At 35.0% G+C, this 13166-nt stretch overlaps 1 protein-coding gene across 1 annotated transcript in view; it reads left to right on the forward strand.

Moving 5' to 3' along the window:
• LOC149561744 (transcription factor RF2b-like) overlaps positions 1–13166 on the forward strand; it is a 127106-nt gene that overhangs the window by 63944 nt on the left and 49996 nt on the right. The window contains exon 3 of the mRNA XM_089825286.1: positions 9742–9826. Within this exon, the coding sequence (XP_089681412.1) occupies positions 9742–9826 (85 nt within the window). The remainder of the gene's footprint in view (positions 1–9741; positions 9827–13166) is intronic.

The following is a 13166-nucleotide window of genomic DNA, read 5'->3' on the forward strand; positions in this document are numbered from 1 at the left end:
GGCTCGATTGCTGACTTAGAAGTGGGTCATCATGCCATCAAGACTTACAACACAAGATTACTTATGAAAACAAGGTTTTCGTCCTCAACAAATATGGAAATCAAGTCATTGGTAGGACTAAAGAAGAGGCTCACACTTAACAAAGTTAAAATATCTACCTCTTGGCTGTTGTGAAACCCAAGGCAGTCTTAAGGTGATAAATGCATCAATTCCATTGATCTCATTATAAGGTAAGTAGTGAGGTAAGTCAATTGTGTTAATTAATTTGTTTGCAAAATGGTAATGATTTATTAACATATAAATATTATTGAAAGTTTGAATATATATCATGTATTTATATATGTGTTATTACATTTAATAAGTTGTTATAATGATTATGAGATCTAATATGGGAGTATGAAAGATTAAGTTCTTACTTCTGTTATTGAAAATATAATATAAATACTACAATCATTTACGTTTTTCTTTTGGTGAAACTTTATATTTATATTGATAATAATTGGTTCAAATCACTGCCATAAATTTCTAATAGCTAAATTAACATTCTTATTTGTACTTTTATACATCCTACCAAGAGCTATATACCTTGATCTTTTCCTCCGAGAATGTTCTTGCAGGAAAGAGAGAAAGATTGAAATTCAGAGGGAGGCTGACATTTGAGGCAACTGTACAAGAGAGGGAGCATATAGAGGATATGATTTAGTCAACCTTTGGTGCTCTTGGTCATTTTAATTTAGGAGTAAACCACGTTGTGCTGGATTCACCAATGATATAAATTTAGAATACACAGATTACAAGATGTGCGTAATATAGGTCAAACAAATACCTTTGCATGAACAAAGGGAATTTGAGTTGTTGTGAGACGTTAATGAAGCTTTTAAGAATTCATTTGAACCATCTACAAGTTTCTCTTTGATGAGTGCAACTCGACGTATGAGTTGTGGATTCATTCATGTGGCACAATCATACTCATTCAAGATATTGGCGTATTGTGGACGAGTTTGAGAAAATGGAGGGACATGTTTGCTTCTATTGTATGGACTTTAAATTGATGAAAAGAGCAAGTTGGAACTTAGAAAGAAGTTGTCATATTTGATGTGATACAAAAGTGTTCAAAGATGTAAGAGTGAGAATTTTACTTTGTGGGGGGAATAAAAACCATTTTTTCATTATAATAACCAATGTTTCATTCCCCCTTGAATCATCTTTAGAAAGGATATGTTCTATGACCCTCATGGGCAAATAGGTACTCATATTTTTTACATTTCTCTATTCATTTATTTATAATCCTATACATACTATAAGAGTTATTTACCTATTATAGAATGTTCTTGTAGGGAAAGAAAGTTGGTACTTTACACATGCTACCAAATATTGTGCATACTTAGTCTTATGATATTAGCTCCCAAGACATTGATAATCAAGATGGATAAAGTGAGGCTCTTGAATTTGATGATTGAGATTATGAGATCCTTCTACATTAAGAGGGAGTATGCCACTTATTCTAAGACAATGCGGGAGCTTAGAAGATTGATACTCAAAGGGAGTCTAGAAATACATGTGTGTGGCTGCATGATTTTGATGGGCCGAGTCCTATGTATATCATGAGGAAGTAATGACTTATCGCTAGAAAATCAGAAAATTAATATGAGATTCAGAGGGAGTCTGATAGGCATCCTTGGGTGAAGAGAGCTTTTCAGGAAGTAACTACAAGACTTGAATTCCCAGGATCATTGTTCAGAGGGAAAATTTTGAGGTGCAATCCTTTGTGAATGATATCTTCTCTATCAAGAGAAGTTCTAAGTGAAATTTCTTGTAATGAATTCTTTTCTCTGAGAGAGAGTTGAGGTGAAAGCCTTTGTACCATCCTTTGCTGTGGTTCATGGTGGTTACTATTTCACATATGATATGTAATGGAAGGTGATGATGTTTCTTTGACATATATAAACAGAAGGTAACCATTGTAAGGTGACGATCTTATAAATGGTAGATCTTTTATCATGATCAGACATAAGGTAACCATTGTAAGGTGACGATCTTATAAATGGTAGATCTGTTATCATGATCAGACATAAGGTAACCATTGTAAGGTGACGATTATAAATGGTAGACCTGTTATCATGACAAACTTCATTAAGTTTTTGTCCCAGAGTGTTGGAAGTCATGATAACGAACGTATCAAGATCAAACTTCATTAAGTTGTTGTCCCAGAGTGCTGAAGATCGTGATACTCGTAATGATAGAGACCATGACATTGCAATTTCTTGTTATTTGATAGACTATATTAAATTGTTGTCCCGAAGTACTAGAAATTAGATAACTCATATCCTTCTAGGATATAACATATTCTTTTGATAGGCATCAAGGATTTGATGCACGTGCATATATCAAAAGAATAAATGTATCATGAATATCATATGATTGATATTTCTTGTTGATTCATACTTCGGATTATATTGAAATATATTATCAAAGTTTATGGATTTATGTTGATAACCTTAAATATGCCACTCCAAGAATATCATACTGAGATTATATCGCTTCATATACTCAAGAGCATAATGTGTTCTATATCAATCCTCCCTAACTAAGAGGGAGTGTTAAGTTTGTAGTTGTAATTAGATTCGATCATGAGATACATTGTTGATGGTGAATCGTCATAAGATAAATATTCTTATATATATATATATATATATATATATATATATATATATATATATATATAAATATATATAATAGCATATATATTATACATACGGTTATTTATATAATTAATATATTAACTAATGATAATAAACTATAGAGACATGTCTCTTCATGAGACATGCCTCCTCTCATATTTATGAGTCTTCAAATTTGCATTTGGAAGACATTAATTACAATGGTCATGTTATTACATTTGCAAAAAATGATCCATGTTACCTTAACATGAGCTAGGAGACAAAACCATGATCTAGACAGGTCTAGGACACAATCTAAGGCTTAATCCAAAATCACAATTATAAATGTAAAAACATAAAGTCAAATGGACCACCAAGGGCAAAGGCAAGAGTGAGTGGTTCAACCATGTCTAGGTGAGTGTCATCGTACATTCCCATATTGTTGGGATCATTTACATGAGCCAAAGATTATTCTATTGCACAAAATGTCTTCTCCCTGAGTACTCCAATAGGATATGCACGGATTAGTAGTGTCGAGATCATTCACTTGAGTTAGTGACTAGTAAGCTACACAAGATGTCCCCTCTGAGTACTCCAACACTAATCCTTAGTGTTGTTTAGTGAGAAATCCAAAACCCTGCCCATATGTTTTAAAATTATGTTTTCTCTTATTAACCAACTCACTTGTAGAGCCAGATTGTACAGGGCACTAGTCTCTAAGCATAGGATCCCTTGGTAGCCACTTTTGGGCCCCAACACCTACGGTGAGCTATTCACCTAGGGTTTGTACCATACTCAAAAACCAAAACACAACATATCTCAAATGTAGAAAGTAACACATCTAATGAAACAACATGCCCTTGGGCAAAATGCAAGGTAACAACAAGGTTATATTGAAACTAAACTCGAGTGATTGACCAAAACATAAATACAGTGAGCAAAACTGACAAACACCCCTAAAACTACACATCTACTCTTTATTCCTATGCATACATTCTTTTTTGTTGTGCTTTTGCTAAATTCTTTAAGCAGTGAGGCGCATATATCAACTAAGGTTACACATTTGTTATTCCGATGCATATGTCAAGCAATCCTGTGCATACGTACAATAGGGCTGTGCTTTTGTGTGGTTTTCACTAGCTCCGTGCTTTTATCAAGCAGATTGACACATTTGTTTATTACAACTGCATAGTTATATAGGGAGGCTAACAACAAAACGACAATTGGGTAGGCATAGGGCTGCGCATATGGGCAATATACTAGTGCATCTATTTCGGAAGACTCAAAAAAAAAAAGGAATGTTATGAATTGAAATTCTAGATTCGATTTGGACAGAGGAGAGTTTCCATACATACTTTTGGACTGAACTCTAGGATGGAATCAATACCAATACCCATTCTCAAAGAAGTTCAACTCATAGCAAGCCATCCCAAAACCAAAATGCAAACTTAAATATACCTTGAGACCTCAAGGGATACATCACAACTTGTAGAGAAGTAAAACACTTATATCCATACAGCCAATAAAATAGTAAATGCATCTCATTTGTTGCTCATTAACCTTCCACTAAAGTTCTTATGTTATTAGCCAAGATAAACAGAGAACCAGAGACAAGAAATACAATTTCAGGCTTACTTTTTTTCCTAGAGAAGGTTGCAAGTGATGCCCTTTGGAAGTGAAACGTGGTTTTCTCCTTCCTTTTGGTTTCCTTGCTATCTCCTTTGTGCAAGTTTTCTTTTGAATAATAATTTTTGACTATAGTTTTGCCTTAAAATTTTCCTATCTTTTCATTCCTTAGAAGGCTCCTATTTTATAGGAAGCAAGATGTTGTTGTACATAATTGCAACCGACATCCTAACAAGGTTTGATTATTTAAATCGACCTATTTAATTATTGTTTATAATTTGTTGTCTAAGTTTCCAACTAGTTGCTACTTATCTATGTGATCTTGGCGTTCGAGCTTAAGGATGTCTTATGGTATAATGCCTAAGAGTCCCTTGTCACACCCAAGAGGTCAAGGGGTCAACTCCTTGGCATTTTACCAAACCTAGCTATAGCTTAATCATAGATTTGAATCCTTATCCTTCCTTATGGTTCATGAAGAGTTTGGTGGGTGAGTTGGATGCGGGTGTAATCAAAAGGTGGTAGGTTCAATGCTCAAACCTCATAAATACTTTTAGAGCTTTTTTTAATTTCCTTTTTAAAAAATTTGTTTCTTCTTTTATATATTGATTTATATGACTTTTATAGACTAAATGCACAAAAGCTTAAAACCACATGCATACAAGAGTCATATACCTATTTGGGTATATATGTGTGTCACCCATACATACTCAGATAAGTATATTTAATAAACCATCATCATGAAATTGAAAATCACTACTAAATCAAAACAAATCACAAATGAAGAATATCATTAAGTCAATTAGAGATAAAATCTGAAATCCCCTTCTACGTGTAGGTGACCCCCTAATAAATCTTCTAAGCTCAAGGCGCCTACACCGACCATAGTTTCATCTCCGAATCAATAGATAATATAGAGGCCCCGAATCAATAGATAATATAGAGACTTTTACTTTTAGTAAATGTTCCTGCACACACTTGCATCACTGAGCAAACCAACATGCATACATACGAATATAATTGTGATCATATAAAGCCATGATGCAGGTACTAGATGAGTTAGTAGGGTTAGTTTTAGAAATCCATAGAAATCCATAATCCATAGATGTAAGCATATATAATGTATGATATAAAATATAGCTCAGTAATTCATATGAAATATTATCAAGCCTCCTACCACAATCATAAAACATATGATGCAAATCTAGTGTCTCAAAATAAATCTCAAATCACGTTGCTAGGGCGGTATTACATCTTTGCTCGCTGTTATTGCTGCTCTATGCTTTCCTCTTCCCCTTAGCAAGTTTGCCAAAATTACAAATGGGAAGAAAAACTTGTAATTTTAGCATTTTGATGTTCAAAATAGAGTTTCACATATTTAAGAAACCACTAGAAGCCAAATGGAGCCCATTGTCAAAGTAAAAAATTAAAGAAAAAAATGTTTTTTGGTATTTTGACATTGTCCCAACCCCCCTAGGAAATAGGGGATGACACGTTGCCTTAGGTATGAGCGAGGGATGACAATGTCATTGTGGGTGTTATTTCCCGTTTCCACTTTTCTGCCTAGTCTAAGATCGCTGTTTCGGGTACCGTTTCTAAGCAAGGCAAATTGGGGACAGCATGGTGGGTGGAAAAATTTGGCCCCGCATCCCCGAGACGAGAACGAGGCAAAAAATGTCGAGGTTGCTTCCCCGTGGAGCACTGCAAAAATCTAAATACTTGATCATTATTCCATGGTCACAGTTCTAATGAAAATCATTACATTGAATTAATTACAAAATGAAAAATGTAGTTCATGAAACATGACTCAATGTTCGATGTTCATCAATCATCATAGGGATTATCAAAAATAGCAATGGGATTTTCAGCGTCTGCAAATAGATCTTCATCAGGAGAGAGCAAAATGATGTAAAGGCTTCATATTAGGGTGTCTTACAATTAGGAAAAAGATTTTTGTTCGAGTTTGGGCCCACTTTTTTAACTCTGGGCGGTGGGTACTCAGTGAGTTCACCCAAATTCATGTTGGGTGCGTGCTTGACACTATTGATGCGCACCGGTTTGTGGGTGTGTGAACTCGTGTCCACCCACTGTGGTGGGCATGCACCCATAATGGTGGGTGTGCACCCTGTGCATACCCAACAAGAGCCCACAAACAAAGCTTTACTTGGTTTACACCTAAAACTAGTTCGAGGGCTCATGGTGCGAAACCGGTAACTGAGGAAAGTTGATTGGAGACTTACATATGTCACACGAGTATGCCAACCAAGTGGCTTTTCATGACAATCACCCCTTATCAAGTTATTAGCTTTCAAAGTAGGTGACCTAGAAAAGTTTTTGTGGGGATGTCTCAAGTGTCACATACAAAATGCTGATCAAAGGTAGGGAACACACCACACAATTAAATGTCCACAATATTACTAAGTTGCCGGTTCGGATTCTGGTATGGATGCAGGTTCGAGATTTAGGAACAAAACTCATGTAAAATTATTTTGAGTTGAGTTCGGGTTCACTAATAGAAGTCTTATTTATATATATATACACACATGTAAAAAACAACTTTAAAAAATGAACAAATATTAAATAACCTTGTATATCATTATTACAATGAAAACAAATATTACTTAGAGAAATAAGGACTTAAATACAATAAGGACAACTAAGGAATTTGTTTTCACAGACGACTTTCTGCCCTGTTATGAAACTTATTGAAGTCATGTTTACTACCATGAAACTAATAGGAATTTCCGACCTGGCAGCAATCCAAGGAGTCCAATAGATCGTCTTATCATGTATGACAAAATCTGGGGAAAGCAGTTTCGGCAGAGCTCTGAAAGGCTGTTCTCAAAGATCCAAGGCTTGGAAGAGCAGTGGTATTATGTCTGTTCTTCTTATCTCCGATAAACCTGTCGTGGATTCAATTTCTACAGGCAAACCATCCAAGGATGGCAATGGAATCTCCACCAGCTCAATTCCAGGCATTGGCAATATCTGGTTTTTAATTCGTGTAATGTTAAGCAGAGTGGAGACAAAAAAACTAATGTGTTCATTACTTAGAGAAATAAGGAGAATGGCCTTCCATGTTTAATTCCCTTTTGTATTTAATGACAGGTCTGTCGAAGAAGAATGTCCTGCTGTGTTTGGATGATAAAAAATTGTCTCATCGTTCAGTGCATTACTAATGTTGTCACATGTTTGGATTTTGCAAAAAATAAACTTATCAAACTCACCAAAAGTCGTTGCAAACTCTTCCAAGCTTGCGCAGGTGTTAGGAAAGTAGGCCAAATTTGCCAGAAATTCATACAGGGTTTCGTTTGATGGATTTAATGCAAACATTTCAGTCGAACAGAATATTTAGAACAAATCCTAACTGTTTTCAAATTTGCAGCGAATCGTATCTCAACTTTAGGGTTCAAGAGGCGAATGTGGTAATTAGCAATATTATTGTTTCAGAAACTGTGAACCTTAAATACAAGACTTCTATCTGCAGATGCTTGAATACCTTGCATGGTGGCAACTTCTTAGATTTGATGCATATAATGATTTGTTCATTGTACGATAACAGCATTACACATCCCCTGCAATTTCTTATTCAAATTGAAAATGTAGAATGCTTGACATGACTGCAGCACAATGGAAATAGTATTTTTATTCGCTGTATAAATTTCATATATGGTGCAGCACAGATTCTATATAACTTTTTAACTTTGCCATATTCAAACCATCAAAACACCTGCCTCTAAGTAATCAGCCCAACAATATGACCACAGTAATATTTATTACTAATAACCTAGTAAAGAAATATATTGGAGGTGACCCAAAATATATTTAGATGGCATGTTCCATATTATCACCCATTAACTGAGATATCCAAAATTTAAAAATAAATATTTACAACACGACATCTCTCTTGCCTTTTGGCCTTTCTTGTCTGATCTTGTGGACTTATATACCTGTCTTTTTGTATGCTATTCTCATTTCCTTCCCTCTTTTCCATGTAAACTAATGATGAATGAGCAGTTTGGCTTATCATGTGGGCAGTTTGTTCCTTTATTTCAATGTATTGTTAATGGCTTCTTCTCCTGATATTGCATTTTGAGACTCAAATTATCATCCATGTGATGGCCAAAGGAGTCAATTGTTGGTGCTTTGGCCAAAGTCAAGAAAGTAGTTCTGATAGCATTTGATGTATTCTGAAATTTGAATTAAATAAATTGAGATCTTAAAAGCTGAAATGACTACTATAGCCACAGACCTTGAACTTAAACTAAAACTAAAAATGGAATGAGATGTCCTTCGATTTACTGTAGAGTCTTAAATTTGCAGTAATGCTAGAAAACCTGCAAAAATTGAAATTTGAATTTCTGAAAATGTAATATGCTCTATAGGAAAGTGGGGCTATCATGCAACTGTGATATATCTAACCATAACGTCAGATTATTGGATCAAAAAAAGATTTTTGTGAGATGCTTTTGTTGCCAACTCAAAGTGAGTTGAGGACAGTATTGATACTATATCAGGCCTAACAGTCTTCAGACTTGTGATCACTATCACAAAACATAGCATTCTGACAGTTCATATAATGAATTCCCCTTGTGGGATTGTTGCTTTGTGATTGTGTGATAACTTGTGGATCATTTTTTAGCACTGTCATGAAATGTTTTAGAAATGAGCTGAGAGTTGATTGACCAAATCATTGTTTCTAGTAAATTCTCCCCTTTGTTATCTCCTCAATGACCTGTTGAACAAATGATCACACAACTTGTAACTATCCTTCATTCAGTTTCTATAAGCCATATTTTACTATTGTTTTAAAAAATTTCTAGAGCCTAGACATTTACCCACTTAAACTTCTTCCACACAGCATATGGTCAACTGCATCTCATGCCTGCTGTGCAATTCTCAGCTCTGCTGTTTCTTCATTTAGCAAGCTTTTGTTTCATTTTTGCATCATATCAACATTTAACTTTACCCAAATGTACGTGAAGTGGTGTTGATTATGATTAAGTGGAAAAAAGGGGATAAATATAGGATCTAGGTTATATGATAACTTGTGCATATTGTGCCAGTAAGAGGGTAAATATGCATGTATTTTGGGCTTACGATATCAGCACGAGTTTATGCATTCTTGAGTTTCATCAATCTAGTTGGCCCAGATGATAATTAATTTAATCTTGTGGTTTTTTTATGCACATACAAACTTGAAATAAATGTGTGACTGTGGAACGTAGTCCAATACTAGGGAGTGTACAGATATTTTCCACCTTGTACTGTATTCCTACCGTATTTGTGATATTCTTTCTGTTAGCATAGTGTGGCGCTTACCATAGTATGTATACATTTATTGTTCTAGTAAGATTAACCTACATTTAAAACTTCACACAAATCTTTATTGTGGTATGCTTGTGTCGATATCACAGAACAGAATGTATATCTTATTTTGCTGCACTCTTTTGTACAGAGAGATACAACTGGATTAACTACTGAGAACAGTGAGCTTAAGCTGAGACTTCAGGCTATGGAGCAGCAAGCACAACTTCGTGATGGTAAATTTGGAGAGTGCATTAGCTTTTTTATTACTAAGATGTAATATTGCTACAAGGAACTTGCATGCTATATTTGTTTTTCATATTAACTTTCTAAGGTGCCTTATAACAGTAAATTGGGGAAATTAAAGTCACATGCACTTCATGATTGAGAATAATATTGGCAAGTTGAAGAAAAAGTAGTTATCAAGTGTATCTCAGGTCTGATTGTCCAGCGGTTTGATAACGATGATTAGGATGTACAAGAAATCACTCAATTGATTTTATCTCACACATGTTAGCTATTCAAAGCTGAATATATATTCAAACACATCAATAATGTTAGCTGAATTGCACTTTAGGCATTCTAAGCTAAGATGTTTCCACCCAAGGCATGTCTTCCAAGTGGGTTATCTACAGTGATGTTTCCCTCTGTAGCTTACAACACTGAAAAAGATGTTGGGGTTCTGAGATAGACATCAACACCCATCAGAGGCATGCAACAGTTGCTGGACATCGATGTTTGCATCTGTAGCTTACAACATTGAAAAAGATGTTGGGGTTCTGTGATAGACATCAATACCCATCATAAGCATGCAACAGTTGGTGGACATCTACCTTTTACCTCTTTATGCTATTTACTATTGACTACTCCATTTTACATATTTAAAGACTATGAGTTGTGATTATTTCTGTCCATTGCTGCATGTGTTTGGGAGATGCACATTGGGTAATGCCTAGAGAATAAGTCAGAGGGATGTCGACATGGCCTCGATCTAACCACTTATCATAATTAGCACAATTACAACATTCTCCATGATAAAATTTTATTTCTTCCAAAGAATGTTGGCTATGTGGAATGTTTATGATTGGACCCATCTAGGGGGCCAACCTTAGGCCTGCCAACTAGCTTTAATTTTGTGTTAATATGACAATTTCCTTATGGAGGGTTGGTATCATGACCACACATCCTTTAATTTGTGGGTATGGTTTATAATTGGCTATTTTATGTAGATCTCACCAAATAGTTGCTTTGCTAGAAGAAATGAGTATTTTCAGGACTCCAAAATTCTGAAGTGTATTATGAGTACTTTTCTGTGTAATGAAAACAACTACAAATTATATTGACTGAAGTGCAGAATTCTTTGCAGTTGCTTTTCAGAAAGCAACTGCATACTACATCAAAATGAAAGTCAGCAACAAATACAAGTAAACATACACATTCACATGAAAGAGAGACTTCTTATTGGGAAAAAGTTCCTTTCAGCAGAAAAGTCTATGGACAAAATTATATAATACACTTCTTGCATTTGGAAGATTTTATGAGAAAGTTCACCTCAAACCTCAAGTCAAAAAAATTCTTTGGTGGCATCCATATTACCATACACACTAATTTTTGGTTGTGTTTTGTAAATGGCTACTCTGTGAAGATGCAGAATTCATCAAGTAATTTCTTTCCAAGAAGAAAATCATGCATTTTCAGGACTCCGAAATTCTTACTTGTGTGTGTTATGTAAAACAACTATAAATTATATTTGACAGATTTCCAGAGTTCTTTTGACTTACTTGCAGGAAAACAACTGCAGACAACATCAAACAGAAAGACAATAACAGATGCAATAAAACATACATCCACATGAAGTAGAAACTTCTTAATGGAAAATCGCTTTTCCGGAGAAAAAATCTATGCACAAAGTGATATAAGATCTTCCTAACTTTTGGAATGCCTCGTGAGAAAGTTCATTACAAATCGTATTTTTAAAGAAATGCTTTAGTGACATCTATGTTTTTGATTACTCTCCACCCTGCTGGGAAAATCACAGTCCATTGATAAAAGAGGTTAAAGAATGATTGATGAAAATCTGTTAAGGAATTTATCACTTTATTCCAAGAGATTAGAGATCTAACTGAAAACATTGTGAAAAGGGCAAGCATGGGTTGTGGAAGGGTGTAGGTCCAACCAGAGATCAAAAGCTTGCAGAGTACCCACCTAACCTCTTTGTATTTGCATGTTGTATGTGTAGAGATAATATTACCTGTGGACTGATGAATCAGGGCGAATTGTAGGCCTGAACTCTCTTCGAGTATTCACGACTTATGGGTACTTGACATCCTATGTTGCTGCATTTGCAATACCATCTGTAGCTAAAAATGTGCAAAAAATGGATTGCAAACAACACTAGTTTTCCTTTTAAGGCTTCATTGGCCTCGCCTCTCACTCAAACTACAACAAATCTCCTTTCAGCTCCTCTTGTTACATTTTGAGGTAATTGTGGAAGCAATATTTCAGCAAATTTTGAAATTCTTTCATTCAATATTAGCCTGTCTATCTGGTCTGGGTGCCTACATAATCTTTGTATTTGAAATTATTGTTCTATAATTCGTTTCGATTTAAGGGTTTGCAACAATTAATTTTGTTTTTAAGGATTTTAAAGTTCTAAAGTTTGCATTAGGTATCTAATAACACTTGTAAATGAAAGTGAAAGCCCAAGTGTTGGCAAGAGGGATGCCCTTGGGAAGGATGGTGTACTAGCATTTACCTTGGGAATGGTCATTTGTTACTATTGTGGTTTGGTGGTTAATGGAGATAACAATTGCCTCAAATACTGCCTCGTACATGTTGCTTGCTAAAATGTCAACTTGTGTCCATATTAGGTTGTGTGGGAGATGAATGTGGCTTTGATAGATTAAATTATTCATAGAGATGCATTAGTTGTAAATCCCATCATGTTGTGAGAATCAAAGGGAAATATAGTGATATGTTTGCTCTAATTTTAGGTCCTGAATTCATGGCACATCCCCTCAATCAATCTTCTAATATGTTCCAAACAAATGTATTCACATAGACTTCTCTCCACCAAATACACTAAGCTTGCAATATTGCTTGAAGGTACGAGTTGGAATAATGAGCATCACAATGAAGCAAGCATTGCACATTAATTTTTGATAGAATAATTTTCTATTCAAAGTGGTAAGAAACTCATCTTTGGACAATTTAGTGAAAAACTTGATTATTGTGAAACTATTTTTCTCCAAAAAGCAATGATAAGTGCAAAGACAATTGTGGTAGAGCAAAAGAATATTGAGGCACCATTATATTAGATGGGGGGATAGATGGAAGAAATCACACACTCATCAACTTTCTGATGGCTTCAAATTGTTAAATGGTGTTGTTGATGTCCATTTATTCCTTGAAAAAGTCAAGAATGCTAAGCATCTAATTCTAGTGTTGGAAGAAGTTTTAGTAGAATTTGGTATAGGAGATGTGGGTCAACTTGCTATAAGTATAGATAATGCAACAATGTATGTGGCAGCAAGGAAACTGCTTGAGGAGAGACAATCAACATTTATTTAGATCCCT

Source organism: Cupressus sempervirens, chromosome 4 (assembly GCF_028749045.1).
Source record: "Cupressus sempervirens isolate cs-2001-9-10 chromosome 4, ASM2874904v1, whole genome shotgun sequence".
In the NCBI taxonomy this organism is placed as follows: Eukaryota; Viridiplantae; Streptophyta; class Pinopsida; order Cupressales; family Cupressaceae; genus Cupressus; species Cupressus sempervirens.